Genomic DNA, 22,460 nt, shown 5'->3' with positions numbered 1-22,460 from the left:
GACTCTGCAGGGCTCGATCCCAGGACATGAGCTGAGCTGAAGGCAGAGGCTTTAACCCACTGAGCCACCCAAGCACCCTATAAATTTCAGATCTTTTTAATGTTTCATGCATTCTATGATATAAATACTGTGAAATTTGAATAGGTTATATTAGCTTAAAATGCCTGATTACAGAAACTGAATAACTATAGGGCCTTGTTAAAGCTATCTTTTATGCTTATTTTCAGGCAATATTTCCTGAAGATTACTCTCAAGATTCTGACTCCCTAATGCCTATTTAAACCACTCTCCCTAACTTTCTGACCCAAAGTTCTAAATTCCAAAGTTCTGCATGAAACTGACTTTCTCCTCAAGCAGAAAACAGAAAATTCTTTACCTTTTCCACTGGCCACCTCAAACTCCATACAACTTTTTTTTTTTTTTAAAGATTTTATTTATTAGAGAGAGAGAGTGTGTGTGTGTGGGTGTGTGTGCGCGCGCGCGCATGAGCAGGGGGAGTGGGAGACGGAGAAGTTGACTCCCCGCTGAGCAGGGAGCTGGATATTGGACTCTATCCCAGGACTCTGGTATCATGACCTGAGGGGAAGGGTGACTGAGCCACCCAGGCACCCCCACACTATTCTTTCCAAATTCTCTCTCCCCCAGCACATTCAAATCTTTCCTGATTATTCTAGTACTCACAGAACTCCGTCTGATTTCCTCCATTTGTCACTATATAATCTAAATTAGCAATTTGTCTATGCACTCTTCTTACCTTTCCTGCTCCCATCACACCTCCTATAGAACTCTTACAAGCATTTATTTATATTTAATATATAACAGTTATTATCGAGGGTCTCCCTCAAATAAAAAAGAGAATTTTAAATTTTAGTATTAGCATCTGGCACACAGGAGATTTTTAACAAATTTGTATTGTCTTTTCCTAAACTATAGTACTTGAAGTCCAGGATAAAGATATGTAATTACCTAAAATGTTAAAGCCATGAAAGATTAGGGATGAAAAAATTTACCAGAAATGGAGTGTGGTCCCTGATTCTTTAATATTCTTTAGTGGTCTTAAAGACAGTTTGGTAGTGAGCACACAAAAATATATTCTCTGCAATATGGTTTGCTCATAATCAATATTAATTTTTTAACCACATATTTAGTAATTGAATTTATGTATAATTATTAAAGTTTTTATAAGTAGAATTATAAGCTGTCAATCGTTAGGGAATCTAAAATCTTTTTATTACTGATGATTTATCAAAATAAAACCTGTTTAGCCTGCTAAAACAAAAATATCAACATTTTCTATGGGATTAAATAAAACCAGAGTCTAGGGGCACGTGAATGGCTCAGTCGTTGGGCATGTGCCTTTGGCTGGAATCATAATCCCAGGGTCCTGAGATCAAGCCCTGCATTGGGCTCCTTGCTCGAAAGGAAGCCCGCTTCTCCCTCTCCCCTGGCTTGTGTTCCCTCTCTCGCTCACTCTCTCTCTCTGTCAAATAAATAAATAAAATACTAAATAAATAAATAAAACTAGAATCTAGACATAATATTCAAAATGTCCAGAATACAATCCAAAATTACTCGGTATACAAAGAACACATGAAAATCTCAATACAAGAAGATGAGTGTGCTGGGGAAAGGGAGTTGTGGGAAGTTGTTGTTGTTTAATGGGCACAGAGTTTCAGCTGTTAAAAGTTGAAAAGTTCTTTTAAAAAAAGATGAAAGGGCATCTTTCGGGTCCCTTCCTCTTTGGGAACTTTTTACTATCACTCAATAAACTGCTTTGCTGACCACCAAAACAAAACAAAACAAAACAAAAAACAAAAACAAAAAACCTTCAGATAGAGTTGGTAATGATCACACAATAATGTGAATGTACTTAATGCCACAGAAGGGGCCCTAGCTGGCACAGTCGGTAGAACACGCAATTCTTGATCTCAGGGCCATAAGTTCGAGCCTCATATTGGAGGTAGAGTTTACTTAAAAAATTAAATTAAGGGGCGCCTGGGTGGCTCAGTGGGTTAAGCCTCTGCCTTCGGCTCAGGTCATGATCCCAGGGTCCTGGGATCGAGCCCCGAATCGGGCTCTCTGCTCGGCAGGGAGCCTGCTTCCCCTTCTCTCTCTCTGCCTGCCTCTCTGCCTACTTGTGATCTCTGTCTGTCAAATGAATAAATAAAATCTTAAAAAAAAAAAAATTTAAATTAAAAACTTAAAAAAAATACATTTAAAAATGGCAAAGTGGTAAATTTTATCCTACACATATTTACCACAATAGAGAAAAGCAGAGTGAACACCAAACAACCCAAAGAAACCCATGCCAAGACACATAAAGTGCCAAAAACTAAAGATAAGTCTTTGAAAAAAGATACAGGATCTACAAAATGTTCAAAAAACTGTAGCTTTCTCATCAGAAACCCCAGACAGCAGGGAATGGCACATGTTGAGAGCACTGAAAGAAAAGAAGAGTCAGGGCACCAGTGTGGCTCAGTCAGTTGAGATTCTGCCTTTAGCTCAAGTCATGATATCAAAGTCCTGGGATTAAGCCCTACATGGTCATCATGGAGTTCCCAGCTCGGGGGGAGTCTGCTTGTCTCTCTCCCTCTGCACCTCCCCCATCCCTTGCTCACTCACTTTCTCTCTCAAATAAATAAAAATCTTAAAAAAAAAAAAATCGTCAGCCCAGAATTCTGTATCTAACAAATATACCCTTCAGGAATGAAGATAAGGACATTATCAGAAGAAAGAAAACTAAGGAAAAATCCAAGCCAGCAGATCTCTCTGAAAGAATTGCTAAAGGAAGTTCTTTAGACAGAATAAATAAATAAATAAATAAATAAATAAATAAATAAATAACACCAACAGGAAAATTTAGAATGTCAGGAGCAATCAAAATTATAAATATCTGGGTATAAAAATAATAAACCATTCTCCCCCCTCGAGTTCTTTAAAATATGTTTGGCAGGTGAAAGCAAAAAATGTAACATTGTCTGATGAGGTTTTCAATGTAGGTAGATGTAATACAAACGACAAAAGCATAAAGGGGTAATGGGATCTATAGGAAGATAATTTTCACATTTTAATTAAAGTGATAAAATACTGATTCTAAGTAGACTGAAAGTATTTAGTAATCTCCAGAGCAATTATCAAAAACATCATATAAAGAGATAGCTGGGGTGCCAGGGTGGCTTAGTCTGTTAAATATCTGCCTTCAGCTCAGGTCATGATCCCAGGGTCCCAGAGTGGAGCCTCACATCAGGCTCCTTGCTAAGCAGGGAGCCTGCTTCTCCCTCTCCTTCTGCCCCCCACCCCCCCTAGTGCGTATGTGCTCTCTCTGTTGAATAAATAAAATCTTTAAAAATAATAAAAATAGGGACACCTGGATGGCTCACTCAGTGAAGCATATGCCTTCGGCCCAGGTCATGATCCCTGGGTCCTGGGATCGAGTCCCACATCAGGCTCCCAGCTCAGCAGGGAGTCTGCTTCTCCCTCTCCCTATCTCCCTCCTCCTGCTTGTGCTCTCTAAGAAATAAGTAAAATCTGGGGTGTCTGAGTGGCTCAGTGTGCCTCTGCCTTCGGCTCAGGTCATGATCTCAGGGTCCTGGGATAGAGCCCCGCATGGGGCTCTCTGCTCAGCAGGGAGCCTGCTTCCCCCCTTTCTCTCTGCCTGCCTCTCTGCCTACTTGTGATCTCTCTCTGTCAAATAAATAAATTAAATATTTTTTTAAAAAAAGAAATAAGTAAGATTAAGAGTTACTTATGGTTTGTCTCCTTCCCAATTCCATCTTGTTTCATTGATTCTTCTTCTACCCACTTAAGCCCCCATGTTGCATCACCACTTCCTCATATCAGGGAGATCATATGATAGTTGTCTTTCTCTGCTTGACTTATTTCGCTAAGCATGATACGCTCTAGTTCCATCCATGTTGTCGCAAATGGCAAGATTTCATTTCTTTTGATGGCTGCATAGTATTCCATTGTGTATATATACCACATCTTCTTGATCCATTCATCTGTTGATGGACATCTAGGTTCTTTCCATAGTTTGGCTATTGTGGACATTGCTGCTATAAACATTCGGGTGCACGTGCCCCTTTGGATCACTACGTTTGTATCTTTAGGGTAAATACCCAGTAGTGCAATTGCTGGGTCATAGGGCAGTTCTATTTTCAACATTTTGAGGAACCCCCATGCTGTCTTCCAGAGTGGCTGCACCAGCTTGCATTCCCACCAAACTGAGGGTTGCTGGGGGGGAGGGGGGCTGGGAGAAGGGGGTGGGATTATGGACATTGGGGAGGGTATGCGCTTTGGTGAGTGCTGTGAAGTGTGTAAACCTGGTGATTCACAGACCTGTACCCCTGGGGATAAAAATATATGTTTATAAAAAATAAAAAATTAAAAAAAAAAAAGAAATAAGTAAGATCTTTTAAAAAATTAAAAATAAAAATAAAAATAAATAGATACTCAAGGGGTGTCTGAGTGCCTCAGTTGGTCAAGTGTCTGCCTTCGACTCAGGTCATGATCTCAGGGTCCTGGGATAGAGCCCTACAACTGGCTCTTTGTTCAGCAGGGAGTCTACTTCTCTGTCTCCCTCTGCCTCTGCTCCTGAACCGTGCGCATGCGCGCACACTCTCTCTCTCTCTCTGTCAAATAAATAAAAAAAATATTTTTAAAAGATTTTATTTATTTATTTGACAGAGACAGAGTGAGAGAAGGAACACAAGCAGGGTGTTTGGGAGAGGGAGAAGCAGGCTTCCCGCCAAGCAGGGAGCCCAATGTGGGGCTCAATCCCAGGACCCTCGAGACGCTTAATGAGCCACCCAGGTGCCCCAAATAAAATATTTTTAAAAATAAAAATTAAAAAAGATAATCAAAATTAGAATTAAAACACTAAAAGTGGGGGTGCCTGAGTGGCTCAGTTGTTAAACGTCTGCCTTCAGCTCAGGTCATGATCCCAGGGTCCTGGGATTGAGCCCCAAGTTGGGTTTCCTGTTTGGTGAGTCTGCTTCTCCCTCTGCCTGCTGCTCCCCAGCTTGTGCTCTCTCTGTCAAATAAATAAATAAAATCTTTAAGAAAAATAAATAAGGGTGCCTGAGTGGCTCAGTGGGTTAAGCCTCTGCCTTAGGCTCAGGTTATGATTTCAGGGTCCTGGGATCGAGCCCTGCATCAGGATCTCTGCTCGGCAGGGAGTCTGCTTCCCCCCCTCTCTCTGCCTGCCTCTCTGCCTACTTGTAGTTTCTGTCAAATAAATAAATAAAATATTTTTAAAAAATAAAAGAAAAATAAATAAATAAGGAAATAAAATAGTAAAAGTGCTCAATATGTAAAATGGCAGAAAGGGGGAAAGGAACCAAAAAGAGAGAGAACAAACTGAGAACAAGTAATATGATGGCAGACCTAAATCTAAACATAACCTACTAGTAATTAAATTAATATTAAATGGCCTAAATATACCCACTAAAAAACAAAGACTATCACAAAGAATAAGACAGCCAAACACTGTAAGAAACTTACTTCAAATATAATGATATAGGTAGGTTAAAAGTAAAAGGATGGGAAAAGATATACCAAACAAACATCAATCAAAAGGAAGCTGCAAGGAATGAAAAGTGGTTCAAAACTAAGGGAAAAAAAAAAAATCAGAGCACCTGGTTAGTTCAGTCGGTGGAGTGTATGACTCTTAATCTTGTAGTTGTGAGTCTGAGCCCCACAATGGGTGTAGAGATTACTTAGAAATAAAAATTCTAAAAAAAAAAATTTTTTTTTAAGATTTTATTTATTTATTTGACAGACATAGATCACAAGTAGACAGAGAGGCAGGCAGAGAGAGAGGGAGGAAGCAGGCTACCTGCTGAGCAGAGAGCCCGATGCGGGGCTCAATCCCAGGACCCTGAGATCATGACCTGAGCCGAAGGCAGAGTTAACCCACTGAGCCACCAAGGTGCCCCTGAAAAAATTTTTTTAATCAATGAATATACTATGTTAATATACAAAGGGAAAAAACCACAATCATCTCAATGCAGAAAATGCTTTTGATAAAATCCAACATCTTTTCATGATAAAAACACTGAGAAAACTAAGTGCGGAAGAGAACTTCCCAATTATGATGAAGGGCATTATGAAAAAAATGTCATTCTCAGTGGTGAAAGACTGAAAGGTTTTCCTCTAATATCAGAAAAGAGACAAGAATGCCAGCTTTCACCATTGCTATTCAACAATGTGCAGGATTTCTAGCCAGAACAATCAGACACAAAAGAGAAGTAAATAAAAGACTATCTCTATTTGCAGATGACATAATCTTATATACTGAAATCCCAAAGAATCCACAGGAAAGCTAATAAACAAAATCAGCAAAGTAGCAGGATGCAAGATCCATATATAAAAGATCAGTTGTGTCTGTATACTCCTTCAATGAATAATCCAAAAAGGAAATTAGAAAGCAATTCTAGGGGCACATGCATGGCTCAGTTGGTTAAGCAACTGCCTTCGGCTCAGGTCATGATCCCCCAGGGTCCTGGTATGGAGTCCCACATCGGGCTACTCCTGCTCTGCAGGGAGCCTGCTTCCCCCTTCTTCCCAAGGGGAGCCTGCTGTCCCCCTTGCTTATGTTCTCTGTCAAATAAATAAAACCTTTAAAAAAAGAAAAGAAAAGAAAAGAAAAGAAAAGAAAAGAAAAGAAAAGGAAAGAAAGAAAGAAAGAAAGAAAGAAAAGAGAGAAAGAAAGAATTGGCTCAGTCAGTTAAGCATCTGACTCAGCTCATGATTTCAGGGTCTTGGGAGCAAGCCCCACATCAGGCTCCCCACTCTGAAGTGACTGCCTCTCCCCCTGCTGTTGTGCAACTGAAGAAAAGCCCTGGGGCACCTGCGTGGCTCAGGGGTTTAAGCCTCTGCCTTCGGCTCAGGTCATGATCTCAGGGTCCTGGGATCAAGCCCCACATCAGGCTCTCTGCTCAGCAGGGAGCATGCTTCCCTCTCTGCCTACTTGTGATCTCTAGTCAAATAAATAAAAATCTTTAAAAAAAAAAAAAGAAAGAAAGCCAAGCCAAGCCAAGCCAAGCCCTGGGCCCAGTGGCTTCACTGGTGAATTTTACCAAACGTCTGAAGCACATCAACCCTCCTCAAACTCTTCCGAAAGACCAAAGAGGAGGGCATGGTTCCTCTATGTTGCCAGCACTGCCTGATACCAAAGACACCGAAGGAAAACTAGAAACCAATACCCTTTATAAATATGGATACAAAAATCCTAACAAGCTGAATTCAATTGCAAATTAAAAGAGTATACATCACGATCAGTGGGATTTATTCCTAGAATGCAAGGACGGTTCAACATGCAAAAACTGATCAATACACAACATTAAAAAACGAAGGGGGGTAAAACCCCGTATGTTATCTCAACTGGTGCCTGTGACAAAATTCAGCACCTTTGTAGGATAAAAACGGTCAATAAACTAGAATTAGAAGAAAACCAGTAACATAATAATCCAACATAATAAAGGTCACATATGAAAAATTCACAGTGCTCCTTATACTCCATGTGCAAGACTGAAAGGTTTCCTCTAAGATCAAGAACAAGACAAAGATGCCTGCTTCTGCCACTTCTATTAAAAGCAGTACTGAAGTTCTAGCCAGGCAATTAGGTGAGAAATAGAAATAAAAAGCATCAGGATTAGAAAGGAAGAAGACTGCCTGTTTACAGATGATATGCTCTTGGTATGTAGAAAACCCTAAAGATTCCACAAAAAAAATTGTTCGAACAAATAAATTCAATAAAGTAGAAGCACACAATCCCTACTTTTAAAAAAAAAGGTGGGGGGGTGCCTGGGTGGCTCAGTGGGTTAAGCTGTTGCCTTCGGCTCAGGTCATGATCTCAAGAGTCCTGGGATCGAGTCCTGCGTTGGGCTCTCTGCTCAGCGGGGAGCCTGCTTCCTCCTCTCTCTCTCTCTGCCTGCCTCTCTGCCTACTTATGATCTCTCTCTGTCAAATAAAATCTTTTTAAAAAATTAAAAAATAAAAAAATAAAAAATTATTTATTTATTTGAGAGATTGAGAGAGAGAGCACACGATCAGCGGGAGAGGGAGAGGCAGACTCCCCTGCTCAGCAGGGAGTATGACACCTGAGCTGAAGGTAGACGCTTAACCAACTGAGCCATCCAGGCACCCCACAACCTCTACTTTTAAAGGTAGAAACACTTACACATTTCTCCTCTTATTTTTCCCAATTTCCAGACACTGAGCTCTAAGTTTATGTTTCTATATCCTCCATAAGGCCTACCTCATTGCCCAATAAACACTTGCCGTTTGAAGAGTATCCTTTTTTTTTTTTAAAGATTTTATTTATTTGACAGAGAGAGACACGGCGAGAGAGGGAACACAAGCAGAAGGAGCAGCAGAGGGAGAGGGAGAAGCAGGTTTTCCCACGGAGCAGGGAGCCCGATGTGGGGCTTGATCCCAGGACCCTGGAATCATGACCCGAGCCGAAGGCAGACGCTTAATGACTGAGCCACTCAGGGGCCGCTGCGTGGGAATGTCCAAACAGCCATTCATTCATGAAGAGTCGTCCATTTCCTATGCTAAGTATCTAAATATTATACTGAGTCCATTCTAAAGGTTTTTGGTATTTGTTAATATTGTGACTTGTTTTTTATGCTCAAAGAATTCCACTGTATTCCTATTTCATTTTCTAGGATTTTCAAATAATACTATAAATCCAAGTAGCTATCTACGTTTATTATCTAGCCATCAAGATAAAGCCAGCTTCTGTTTATTATTTTTCCTTTAAATATGCTAGTTAACTAATGTCTAGTCCATATACTAGTACACCCTAATTTCAGTCCTCATTTTGTTAACCCCTTAAAGCAACTTTTAATAATTAGTTACAGAAATTATTTTTCCCAAGATTATAGATTTTATTCATTTTGGAAAAACTGCTACATTTTTTTTTAAACCCAGTAAGTATATAATGTGATTCTCATTAAGAATGTGTAAGAGTTGGGGCTCCTGGGTGACTCAGTTGTTAAGTGTCTGCCTTTGTCTTGGGTCATGATATGGAGCCCCACATCCTGCTGCCTGTGCGGGAGGAAACCTGCTTCTCCCTCTCCCCCTCCCCTTGCCAGTGTTCTCTCTTTCACTGCGTCTCTGTCAAATAAATAAATAAAATCTTTAAAAAAAAAAAAAAAAAAGAACGTGTAAGAATCTCTTGAGGGGCTTTTCAAACCAAACATGCTACAAGGATGTTGATATTCAATGCCTTAGTGAGCTACCTGGTAGTGGCAACAACCTAAAGGGAGGCATCTTAGCCCTCACATATATTAGAGCGGCACAAAAGTTAAGAACTGATGGGAACTTTTGGTAAATTTAGATACATGTTCTCAATGTTCTCTTTCCTACTTCATTATGTTATTCTAATTGAGCATTCAATTAACTTTGAATTAAATTCACTCTAGGGCGCCTGGGTGGCTCAGTGGGTTAAGCCGCTGCCTTCGGCTCAGGTCATGATCTCAGGGTCCTGGGATCGAGTCCCGCATCGGGTTCTCTGCTCCGCGGGGAGCCTGCTTCCTCCTCTCTCTCTCTCTCTCTGCCTGCCTCTCTGCCTACTTGTGATCTCTCTGTGTCAAATGAATAAATAAAATCTTTAAAAAAAAAAAAAAATTCACTCTAAAATCAAATTTGGTACCCTAATTTGGTAGGTTATTAATAGATACTAAAATGTACTTAAGTTTCATTACAGTCTACTATATCATCTTAAAACAAAATGGAGGATTGATAAAAGTTTTAAACATGCATTCTATTATTTCCATGGATTCTGACTTGTGCTAAAAGATATAGAAAAATTATGCCAAAGGAGGTAAAATGCTTAGGTTATTGGAGTTGTGAAAGAAACTACAGTTATTACCTGCTGAACAGCTAGGGTACTGTCCATTTCATCAAAGGATTCATCAGGCCAATTATAGAAATCCTATTAAAAAAAAAACTCATTGTTAAAGCACACACAAAGTCAAAAAAGGCAACAGGACTGAGATTAACTTCAATTCTTAATAAAGATCCAAAATTGCACTAGAGAGAAAGCTCTCATACTATAATAACAGGATTATCAGTGAATAAGGGAACTTTACTCAATGTTTTTAAATGAACACCAAGATTTTATATAACTGAACTACAAGGTACATTTTTTTCAACCACAAATCCCTCAAATAGGGCTCCCATAAACTTTTCATGCATTACCTGAAGAGATAAATCTATCACTTGTTTGTTTATGGTGGTTTAATATTTCTTAAGAAGTTAAGCTGAAAAAGAATCTCCAAGCACTGGATCAGTTTTTTACCTTAAGAAAGGTAAAAACCCCTGTGGTGGGGTTAGGTACTGTTCCATAAGTACTATTGTAGACCGACATTATAAATTATTATTCCAATTCCAAATGGTGTTTCAAATTTCTAAATCAAAATATGAGCTCCATCAAAAAGTAGTCATCCAGCCTTTTAAGGGCAATCAATACTTTTGTGGATCACCTGCACTGGTTCTGAATTCCTCTATAGACAGTCCAATCCACAGATATTCCCCTAAGTGATTAAGAGTCTTTCCATCTGACAGATTTTTTTCAGCAAGATCTACATATGGCAAGGTCTACCTATGTATTCTTAGCAAGCAGTACAATGCCTAACACATAGTAGTTGCCTGATAAATGTCCCTGGGGTATAACTGGGGGAAACAGTTGTGAACCAATGATCCGTACCAATTAACATGGGTAAGTCACCAAACACCTCAAGCAAATTGGAGCAAACTTAAGAATTCAGTGTATGATACCACATGAATAGAAGTTTAAGAAATCCAAAGGATACCTATAGATATAATGCATACATAGGAAAAGTATGAAGAAAAGGAATGATAATCACCATCACTGTTTGGAAGGAGTGGGGAGAAGACAGAAGAATGTGATAAAGAGAGATTCATCTGTATTAGTAACGTCTTAGTTATGACGGTAGGTGATGAGTATACCTTCTTAAATGTCTTAAACTTTTCATATCATTCTTTTTTATAGTGCCCTGTATGAATGAAAATGAATTTCTTTTTAATATGTTAAGAAATAAAAACAACTTTCTGGAAATTGTTTCAAGATGTCTCTCCCTAGATATCACCTAAGTATTATTGAAGACTAGTTTTTAAATTGTTTCTATGTAATCTATACCGAAAGTTGTTTCTATCAGTATGCTTTGACTACTCTTTCCTTTAAAAAAATTAAGGTAGTTTTGAAAATATTAGAAAAATATTAGAAAGCATATAAAGGAATTTCCAGAAAACATACAAAACTGTTAACTGGTAATCAAATGTTTTGTCTCATCACAACTGTCATATAAACACAAAAGGAACCAAAATCAGCTTAATGAACATTCTCATCTATTTCAAGGAATAAACACTGAAAACCAACTACATGCCTATATCCCAATCTAACCAATTAAAAAAAAAAAGCAGGAAAAAAAGGTAGGAAGATATAGATCCAAATAAATCATTTAGAATAGACCTATTTCAGTGAAGGAAATTAGTGTGACAAGAAATAGGAAAGAATGCTGCTCATGCAGTCTTTTTTTTTTTTTTAATCCTGACCTTTCCTATGATGATTTAACAACCTTGATCTATGACAATGTGGAAAAAAGCAAAGGAGATTTTTTTATGTGACTTATAACACAGAAAACAGATGTGTTACAATATTAACTTAAAATATTTTATAACATTTCAAAAAAAATTTTATAACCTTTCAAAATTAAGGAGTAAATAAAAATGGATGGCGATTCTCAGAATGTGAGTACCAAAAAGTCGACCTCTGAATATAGTAAGAGAAACAGTGTTTCCAAAGAAAAAGAAGTAAAGCTATCTGAGAAAAGGGCATTTATAAATTGTTTGGAAAAGGTAAAAACAATAATACATAAATTTCCAGCAATATGTCCAGAAAACGGCCAGAAGCAACTGAGAGCTAAATCTGACGCTATAATGGGATGTTTAAGGTCAATACTCTAGAATTCAGTACTAAAAAAAACTTGAAGAGAAAAGGTCACCAGTGAACTAAGAATCCACAGACTATGTAACCTTGAGCAAATGCAGCCGATTCTCTGGGACTCGGTTTCCTTATCTGTATCATGGATCTAGGAAGGTGTCTGGATCTAAAAGGTACTCTGAAAGGATTCCCTTTCTAAAATTTTTCTAAAATTCTGTACAGCATATTAAAATCTATTCTCTGGCATACGGTCAGAGCTCCATCGTTTGTCCCTGGGTCTTCTTCCCCCCCCCTTATATCACCTTTTCTTTAAAATTACACTTTGACACGTCTCTTCCGATGCTAGCGCATATACACAACAGCAATGTATTTCCGCTGGCAGGTTAATCACTTCAAATCTAAATGCCTGTTCGACTTTTCTTTATAATGTGAGACACACCGTCTTTTGAAAACCCCCAGAATCAATACCTAACCGAACACCACCTCACCCCTAAACACTGCCCTACTAAAAGCGGATAAAACGAGCAGTTCATCCCCTGACTGCGCCTCCCGTAACAAGGAATGACATCTAACCAGAGCAGCCCGAGAACGAAAGCCTGCTGGGGCAGAGAACAGCTGCAGCGAGAAATGCTCAAAGGCCAACTGCAGGAGGATAAAGTAAATTGTCGCCACCCGGATCCGGCTAGACGGGCTGGATGGCAGAGGCCGGGCAGGCACGTCACAAACCGGGAAGGAACCGGAAGCCAGGAAGAGGCCGGCCGTGTTGACACCCCCTCCCGCCGCGGCGCCCCCAACCCTCCCGAAATCCCCAGGGTCTCCACCTGGCGGGCCGCGCCCTCCGACGACGGTCAGCTACGGTTCAGGGGAGAGACGAGAACAAGCAGCCGCTGCTGACACGCTCTCGGCCCCGAGCCTCGGCGTCGCCGCCCGCGTCTTCCACCCACCCCTCATGCCCACCCTCAAGTCGGGGCTCGGCAGGCCTCACGAGCCGCCGCCGCCTCAGCCATACCCCGGGGGCTGCGGCTCCGGAAGAGCAGGCCGGGTGCGGGTGCCCCTGCCCGCCAGCTTACCGCCCCGGCCCAACCTCCTCTCGGGGGCGGCCAGCTTCCAGGTGCGGCGCGGCTCGCCACCGAGAGTTCCAGGGCAGGAAAGGTGCAGAGAGAGTACCTGCGCCTTGGTGCCTGGCCTGTTCCGCCTCAGCACTGCCGTCCCCTCCGCCATGACCATAGTGCCAGAGTCTGGGCGGCTGGAGTCAATACCCGGATGTAGGGGAAGGCGGCCCGCGCGGGGGGAGGGCGGGGGGAGACGGGCGAGAGGGGAGGGGCGCGACGGGGTGGAGCGGCGCTCCGGCTCCGGACGTCAGGGAGGGGCGGTAGCTGACGGATCAGCCGTAGCCGGCGCGGAGCAGGGCGGGAGGCAGGGGAGGAGTCCCAGAAAGGACCGGCTGGCGGAGGGAGAGACACAGGAAAGGGAACAGCCGACGACTCACGCGGCGCGACGTGGAGGCAGGGAGAGACAAGGCCGCGGGGGCGGGGAGTGGCTTCGGGAGAGCCGGCCGGCACCGTGGGCCCCTACGAGAGTGAGCAAGGCCGGCGTAACCTGTCGGTCCGTCTCCCTGGGCGTACATTAGTCGCGCTGAAAAGACAGGGTTTGCACAATGGTGACTGCTGCAGTAATCCCTTGTACAAGCAGATACCCGGAGGAGCAGAATTCTGCCCCCGAATCCGCCTCGTCCGAGTGGAGAAACAGGCCCCAGTTCGGGAAAATTCCTCAGACCCCCGCAGGAAACCGACCCAATTTCAAAAAAGACTAGGGCTTAGACTGTCAAATGATGTTTCCACCATCCGCTGACTTCAAAGCCAAGGTCCTTTTCAATGACAAGTTTGTGTAGATAAAAGACTCAGAGGCTAATTATCTGAGAGAGCGTGGACATCTGGTATTCTGCGTTAGGCGGACAAAATTAGCTCTTATTTTTTTGCAAGTCAGAAGCAGGAAGAGAAAACGAATGCCCCTTGACAGATGGTGGGAGTTGTACATCTTTACATGATTCTAAATTTCTTTTGTTGCAAGTTTTAAGTGTTCTCCTAACGTTATGTAATCACGAAAGTTCGGCAAACTTTTGTTTCCTGTTTAGAAACGTTAAATCTTTGATCAGGGAGGAGGGAGGCCATAGGATACTAGATGTGAAGCCAGCTCAGAGGGTAAAAACCGCATATACTAGGGTGATTTCCAAAAGAAAAAAACATCAAATAACCCATCAAATACACCTAAAGGTGCATTGAGAATGCCTGAGAGCTGTATCACAGACAGCCTCCAAAAATGGAGGGAGGAAAGAAAGGTTTGATAAACTAGCAGGTGCAAATTTTACTGATAATTGTCAGAGACTTGGAACTTTGCTCAAAGGGGTTAGACAACAGGAAGCTGGTTTGCCTTTAAGATTCCTCCTTTCTGGAAGGTGTATAGACTGGTAACTTCTCCAGAGCAAGTTAACTTAATTCCATCACTACTTCCTAGTATATTTATTTATTCAACAAATATTTATTAAGTCCCACTATGTGTCCAGCACTGAGGTACAAGTATGAAAAGGCCCAGTCTTTAACCATAAATTACTTAAGAGTGTAGCACTGGGGACAGACGGGCAATCCCCAATTCTCTTGCAAATTATGGTGAGACTCTAGGACAAGTGGCACCAAAATGATGCCTTCCTAAGAGGCATGGGGTGGGCCCGGGGAAGAGCAGAGTCCTAGGTAGGCTTCTAAGTCTGTGAACAACTCTTACCTCCAAGGATTAAATTAAAATTTCCCAGATTGTGTGGTAGTGTCCCTCACTTGCAAGTAACAGTTACCTATAATTGAAGGGGCTCATCTTAATGTTCTCTTAAGTCCAGATCTGTTCTATGATTTCACCTCATCTGAAAAGAACAAGAGAAGAACTGAATAAGTAGGTTTTAAATTCAGGAACAGGGGACGCCTGGGTGGCTCAGTTGGTTAAGCAGCTGCCTTCGGCTCAGGTCATGATCCCAGCGTCCTGGGATCAAGTCCCACATCGGGCTCCTTGCTCGGCAGGGAGCCTGCTTCTCCCTCTGTCTCTGCCTGTGCTCACTCTTGCTCCCTCTCTCTCTCTGACAAATAAATAAAAAAAAAAAAAAAATAAAAAAAAAAATGTAAATTCAGGAACAGAATATGCATTCATCTCTGAAAAGTCTGATAAGGTTGCATTGTGATGTCAACTCTGGCCTTGCTCACAGGAAGAACCTTGTTCTTGAGAGTTGAAATGTTTCTAGCTCATAACCTTCACATTTTAATTCCTCTGTCAGTCTGCAGATTATGAACTCCAAACAAAAACAATTTTTAGACCAGTGTTAACCAGTGTTTGAGGGGTGAGAGCGGGAAGTGAAGAAGAAAAGAAAAGTTTCATCCTCATAGAGGACGAAAGCAAGTATAAAAGTAAATATTCCTGGGATACCTGGCTGGTTCAGCTGGTAGAGTATGTGACTTGTGATCTTGAGGTGGTGAGTTCAAACCCCACATTGGGTGTAGCGAGTACTTAAAAACTTTAAAAAAGTAAATATTCCTTGACTTTTTTAAGATTTTATTTATTTATTTGACAAAGATCACAAGTAGGCAGAGAGGCAGGCAGAGAGAGAGAGAGAGAGAGGAGGAAGCAGGGTCCCTGCTGAGCAGAGAGCCCAATGTGGGGCTCGATCCCAGGACCCTGGGATCATGACCTGAGCCGAAGGCAGAGGCTTTAACCCACTGAGCCACCCAGGCGCCCCAATATTCCTTGACTTTTATTAAAGTTTTAGAAGAAAATATTTTACAATCCAAAATATCACAAATAATTTCAAAAATATCTATCTTATATGAAATTCTCTTTGTGGAAGGTTAAAATCCAAGTAAAATAGTGAATGCCCATTGTGTGAAGGGCAATATGCTGAGAAACATAAATAAGATGTATAAGCTCCTTTCCTCAGAGAGTTTAAAAATGAATGGGGAAGGGTGATATATAGATTACTGTATTTTACTATACTACATAACAAAATGTCAGGGCACCTTGGGTCACTCAGTCAGTTGAGTGTCTGAGTCTTGATCTTAGCTCAGGTCTTGATCTCAGGGTCATGAGTTCAAGCCCTGCGTTGGGATCCATACAGGGTGTGGAACCGAGCTGAAAAAAAAAAGGCAGCAAAATGTCTTAAGTCTCTTGTTGTCCATTCCCCTTCCCAAGTGTTCTTTGCAAACATACTTTTATCTTGCTCAGTATCCATCTCTCCTCATGTGACCAGGGAAAGGTAAACCCATCTCTAGTTGAGGTTTGAGTCCCTATTGTCCTAAGCCAAGGTTTGGTTAAATGGTAAGCATCTGACTCCGTTTAGCCTAAAGAGGTATAAAAGTATATCTGATGGAGGCCTTTGGAAAGGTTTGGGGGAAGAGATAGGGTTAGGAGAAATGTTTTCTTGTTCTTGAGGAGATACCAAAAGAGATGTTTCTTTTTTTCTGCCCATGAACTTTGCCAAGTTCCTTAACTGCCTTAACCATATTGGCTTGAAGGGAGCCAACCTAAGAGCAAAACTGACACACTATGAATGATGCATGAAGTAGTGAAAATGTAGCTTAAAGTATGGGTAGCATTACTATGTGGAGATGCAGACTTCATCCCAGGCCAAGCAAAGTTGAGGCAGCAGGGAAGTATGGGGAGGTATGTTCATAGTTGAACAGACTGAATAATGAACAACATATTTAAAAGATTTCAAACTTAGACAACTTTGACTACACTACAGATGAGAAGATACTGAAGTCCCATGGCACTTCACTTTTCTCTAGAATTCTAGAGCATTTGACCAAATCAGTGATTTTGGTAGGCAGCTGCCAAGATGGGTCCCAGTGATTATTATATCCTGGTATGTACACTTTTTTAAAAATTACTATTATTTTTTAGAAATCTTTATACCCATTGTGGGGCTCAAACTCATGACCCTGGGACCAAGAGTTGCATGCTCTTCCAACTGAACCAGGCAGGTGCCTTATTTCCTGTTTTCAATAGGGCACCTGATGTCTTTCATGAAATTAGCAGCACTTTCTGTCTTTATTTTCTCAATGACACTAATCCCTATCTAAAATTGTGCTGGGGACCTGGCTGACTCAGTTGGTAGAGCATATGGCTCTGGATCTTGGAGTTTTGAGAGTGAGCCCCATATTGAGGGTAGAGTTTACTTAATAAATAAATAAAAGTATGTTATTAATTTAGTTGTTCACTTCTCCCTCCCCAATTTTATTCATTCCTGTTTCTCCAACAGTGCCTGGCACATATTCAAAAAAAAAAAATTAATGACTTAAAGGGAACAAACTGGCCTTTCTGAATTGACACTCAAGTCAGGTAAGTAAGTACCCACTGATGCTTTTGCAAGTCAAGTCATGACTTGACTTTGCAAGTCAAGTCTAAATGCTACTGAAAGACCATTTTGCAAGACTTGGGCTAAATTTTAGCATGTCTTAAAGAACTAGGCTTAATCTGTAAGAGGGAAGGGGGTTGGTTGGATCCATTCCTTATGTTTTATAACAAGAAAATCTCCAGATAAAGCTAAGACTGGGGAAAAAAAAAAAAAAAAAAAACACCTATAGAAACCATGGAAGAACCTTTAAATACTGGAGAAGACTTTTCAGTTTGACATAATACCCAGAAGCCATAAATGGAAAATACTTATTTAGCTATACTAAAGTGACTTCCTGCAAGTTCAAAGCATAAACAGAATCAAAGCCAAAATGATAAACTAGAGGGAAAAACTTATCACAAAGAACCAATTTCCATAATCAATAAAGATATCACACAAATCTTAAAAGGCCAATTGTCCAACAGAAAGACAGGTAAAGGATATTCACAGTCAATAAGAATAGTCAGTTAGCAGTAAAGAAACAGAAGTGACTGTCAAACACAAGATGCTCACCTATTCATAATGATAAAAGTAGAATTGTTTGGGGCGCCTGGGTGGCTCAGTGGGTTAAAGCCTCTGCCTTCAGCTCAGGTCCTGGTCTTAGGGTCCTGGGATGGAGCCCCGCATCGGGCTCTCTGCTCTGCAGGGAGTCTGCTTCCTCCCTTCTCTCTGCCTGCCTCTCTGCCTACTTGTGATCTGTCTGTCAAATAAATAAATAAAATCTTCAAAAAAAAAGAAGAATGGCAACATAAAACCTTTATAACATCTTCTATCATTGAGGCTGGGAAGAAATCAGTCTCATACATTGCTGTTAGGATTATTAATTGATAGAACTTCTAGGAAGGGCAATTTGGAGATATGCGTGTGTATATACACATATGACTAAAATCCACATACCTTTTGACATAGTGATTAATCTTATAGTTACTCATGGGCAAAGTAATTTATACAAAAATTTTATTCACTGTAGAAGTATTTATAATTTAAATAAGAGTAGAATTTAAATATTCAACAGTGGAGAATGCTTAAATTATGATTCACCCATATAATAGAACATTATACAGCTATAATGAAAAATTTAAAGATTTTTTTTTTTTTTGACAGAGATCACAGGTAGGCAGAGAGGCAGGCAGAGAGAGAGGAAGGGAAGTAGGCTCCCTGCCGAGCAGAGAGCCCGATGCAGGGCTTGATCCCAGGACCCTGGATCATGACCTGAGCCGAAGGCCGAGGCTTTAACCCACTGAGCCACCCAGGTGCCCCTATAATGAAAAATTTAAAAAGCTCTAGGTTCTTTATAGAGTCATTCCAAAGACTATTATTAAAAAAAAAAAAAGGTGTCAAATGGTATGTATGGAATGTTATTTTTTGAAAAAGAAAAAATGAATTATTCACATACATGAGACACACATGTATACATGCCCTAGCACACACGCATGCACAGGCACATACACACACAATGTATACATAAGATACCCCTGAAAATATAAAATGTAACACGAGTTGCCTCTGAGGATGGAACTATATGGATGGGGGATAGGGTAGGGAAGGATATTTTTAGTGTATATCTCTTTAGTGTATATCTTTTATATTTTTAAATTTATTTATTTGAAAGCGAAAGTGAGAGAGATCACAAAGGGAGAGGGAGAAGCAGACTCGCCGCTGAGTGGAGAGCCCAATGCTGGGCTTGATCCCAGACCCTGGGATCGTGACCAAAGAAGAAGGCAGATGCTTAACGGACTGAGCCACCTAGATGCCACAGTGTATATCCTTGTGAATTTTTAACTATCTGAATGCTACCCATTTTTTAAAAATTTATTTATTTGACAGAGAGAGATCACAAGTAGGCAGAGAGGCAGGCAGAAAGAGGGGGGAACCAGGCTCCCTGCAGAGCAGAGAGCTCCATGCCAGGCTCGATCCCAGGACTGTGAGATCATGACCTGAGCCAAAGGCAGAAGCTTAAGCTACTGAGCCACCCAGGCGTCCCCCCACCCATTTTAAAATAAAACCAAAGTTTAAGAAACAAAATAACAGGCCTGACTCAAAATGTTAAGGGATATCTAGTCCCCTCCTTTTACAATTAATTCTTAAACTAAGAGGTGATTTGTCCATGTCATATAACCAGTATGTAAACAACACAGGATCCGAGCTTGGATTTGACTGGGCTTTCTCTAGAAGGATGCATAAGGGTAAAGGAAACTATATAAATACTCTTCACAGAAATAAAAGTTCAAAACTCCATTTTGGTGTGGGTGCAGAGAAAACAAACAACATGCTGGAAGAGGCATGACTTGGTGTCACTCTGGAGAGCAATCTGGTAGTCTTTACCAAGAAGGTTAAAAATGTTCACAAATAGGAGCGCCTGGGTGGCTCAGTGGTTTGGGCTGCTGCCTTCGGCTCGGGTCATGATCTCAGGGTCCTGGGATCGAGCCCCGCATCGGGCTTCCTGCTTCCCTCTCTCTCTCTCTCTCTGCCTGCCTCTCTGCCTACCTGTGATCTCTGTCTGTCAAAAAAATAAATAAAATCTTTAAAAAAAAAAAAAATGTTCACAAATAGGTAAGTGCATGGGAAGACTTGCCTTATCAGATATCAAACTTACATATAAGTTTATATTTATATTGAATACAATGTGGTAGAATAGAGAAATCAATGGAACAAGGCTATAAAACCCACAAATAAACTTATTTAAAAATTTAATGTACGATAAAGGAGATTCCTCAAATTTCAAGGTGGGGGAGTGACGGTGGGTGAAATGGATAATCTAACAGGGTTCACACAAGCTAACTGTTGGTCAAAAAAAGTCAGACACATAAACCATATAGTAAATAAATTATGGATTAATTACTTACATGTTCAAAATTTTAAAAACCACTAGAAATGAAATTTGACTAGCTAGAAATTAAAAATGCACATCAAATTAGGACAAATATGACAAGCTAGTATTTCTAATATATAAAACCTTATGACCCATATTGGTTGGTGGTAATGCAAAATGGTGCAGCCACTACGGAACACAGTACATAGGTTCCTCAAAAAACCACGAACAGAGGGGCACTTGGCCAGCTCAGTTGGTGGAGCGTGCGACTCTCGATCTTGGGGTTGTGACTTAGAGCCCTGTGGTGGGTGCAGAAATTACTCAAAAAATATAAAATCTTGGGGCACCTGGGTGGCTCAGTGAGTTAAAGCCTCTGCCTTCAGCTCAGGTCATGTTCCCAGGGTCCTGGGATTGAGGCCCGAATTGGCCTCTCTGCTCAGCAGGGAGTCTGCTTCCTCCTCTCTCTCTTTGCCGGCCTCTCTGCCTACTTGTGATCTCTGTCAAATAAATAATCTTTAAAAAAAAAAAAAATATATATATATATATAATCTTTTTAAAAAATTAAAAATGGGACCACCAAAGTGCTTTTTAAGATCTTATTGCAGGGAGGGGCAGAGGGAGAGGCAGCCTCTTCACTAAGCAGAGAGCCTGGTGCAGGGTTTGATCCCAAGACCCCGGATCACAGCCTGAGCCGAATGCAGCTGCTTAATCAACTGAGCCACCCAGGCACCCCAGAAACTACCATAGGTTTATCAAGCAATCCCACTTCCGCATATTTATCCAAAAGAACTGAAATCAGAATCACTAAAAGGTATTAGCACTTCCATGTTAATTGCAGCACTATTCACAAAAGCTAAAGATGTAGAAACAACCTAAATGCCTACATACCATAAGAATGGATAAAAGAAACGTGGTATATACATTCAGCTTTAAACAAGGAAATACTGCAATATGTGACGTGAATGAACTTTGAGGACATTATAAAGGAAATAGCCAAACATAGGATAAATATTGCAATAATCCGCTTACGAGTTATCTAAAATAGTCACTGATAGAAGCAGAGTAGAATGGTAGTTGCCAAGCACCGGAAGGGGGGGAAATGGGGAGCTGCTAATCAAGACATAATGTTCCAGGGGCGCCTGGGTGGCTCAGTAGGTTAAGCCACTGCCTTCGGCTCAGGTCATGATCTCAGGGTCCTGGGATCGAGCCCCGCATCGGGCTCTCTGCTCAGCAGGGGGCCTGCTTCCCTCTCTCTCTCTCTCTCTACCTGCCTCTCCATCTACTTGGGATTTCTCTCTGTAAAATTTAAAAAAAAAAAAAAAGACATAATGTTCCAGATAAGCAAGATGCAAAGTTCTAAAGACGTGCTGTACAACACTGTGCCTATAATGAACAACATTATTGTACACTTAAAAATCTGTTAAGAGGATAAATCTCATGGTATGTTTTTATCATAATAAATAAAAATGAAAATCTTATAATGCCAACTTTTTAGATAAAAAATTTTGTAAAGCATACTTTCTGGACAGTAAGAGGGAAAGCCACGTTATCAGTAATACTCATACAACACAATAGCTTCCTGGTAATTTTATTCTCAATTTCCCCAACTTTCGGTGTCAAACAGTTTATGACACACTTTTTTAAAGATGTTAATCATTGAGAAAGAGATCGCATTTGAGGTGGGAAGAGGGGTACAGCGAGAATCTCAGACTGCATGCCAGGCATGGAGCCCAAACACAGCCTTGAGATCATGACTCGAGCCCACATCAGGAGGTAGACACTTAACTGAGCCACCCACACACCCCTTAAGGCACACTTTAAGTCAGACAAACCTGAGTTCAATCCCAAATTATAACTTAAAAGTGGTGTCACCTTGAGCAAGTTACTCACCTACAAGGCAAGGACTATCTGCCTCCCAGGATTGCTATGATCACATGTAATTAAACAAGGTTATATATTAAATGCCTAGACCAGTGCACGGCAAATGCTCAAAAATGGTAGTATAATCACAAAAATTCCAGTCGGAATTTTACCTCCGTTATTCTTCTGTTGGCCAAAAGATAAAGGACAGCATAGTGTTGTGAAAATTGGGTTCCACACCCTCAGCACCCTGAGTATTGGTCTACGTTTCTCATGCCAAAATTCTTTTCCTTACTCATTCCCAATATAATCTCATAATCTAAAATTATTTTAAGATTTTATTTATTTGTCAGTGAGAGAGCAAGAGTGTGAGCCTAACAAGCAGG

The 22,460-nt window shown here is 40.9% G+C and overlaps 1 protein-coding gene across 2 annotated transcripts in view; it reads right to left on the bottom strand.

The window, feature by feature from the left end:
- HSPE1 (heat shock protein family E (Hsp10) member 1) overlaps window positions 1-22,460 on the bottom strand; it is a 43,942-nt gene that overhangs the window by 16,646 nt on the left and 4,836 nt on the right. The window contains exons 1-2 of one of the 2 annotated variants that reach the window (XM_032354301.1): window positions 13,142-13,286; window positions 9,881-9,943 (exon numbers count right to left, since the gene is read on the bottom strand). In XM_032354301.1, coding sequence (XP_032210192.1) covers window positions 9,881-9,943; window positions 13,142-13,201 — 123 coding nt within the window. In that variant the 5' untranslated portion in view covers window positions 13,202-13,286. Of the gene's footprint in view, window positions 1-9,880; window positions 9,944-13,141; window positions 13,287-22,460 lie in introns of those variants that run through there. The other variant, XM_032354303.1, reaches the window with a different exon arrangement.

This window comes from Mustela erminea, chromosome 8 (assembly GCF_009829155.1).
Source record: "Mustela erminea isolate mMusErm1 chromosome 8, mMusErm1.Pri, whole genome shotgun sequence".
Taxonomy (NCBI): Eukaryota; Metazoa; Chordata; class Mammalia; order Carnivora; family Mustelidae; genus Mustela; species Mustela erminea.
The sequence above is the reverse complement of the archived record's forward strand: the minus strand, read 5'-3'. Positions and strand labels throughout refer to the sequence as shown.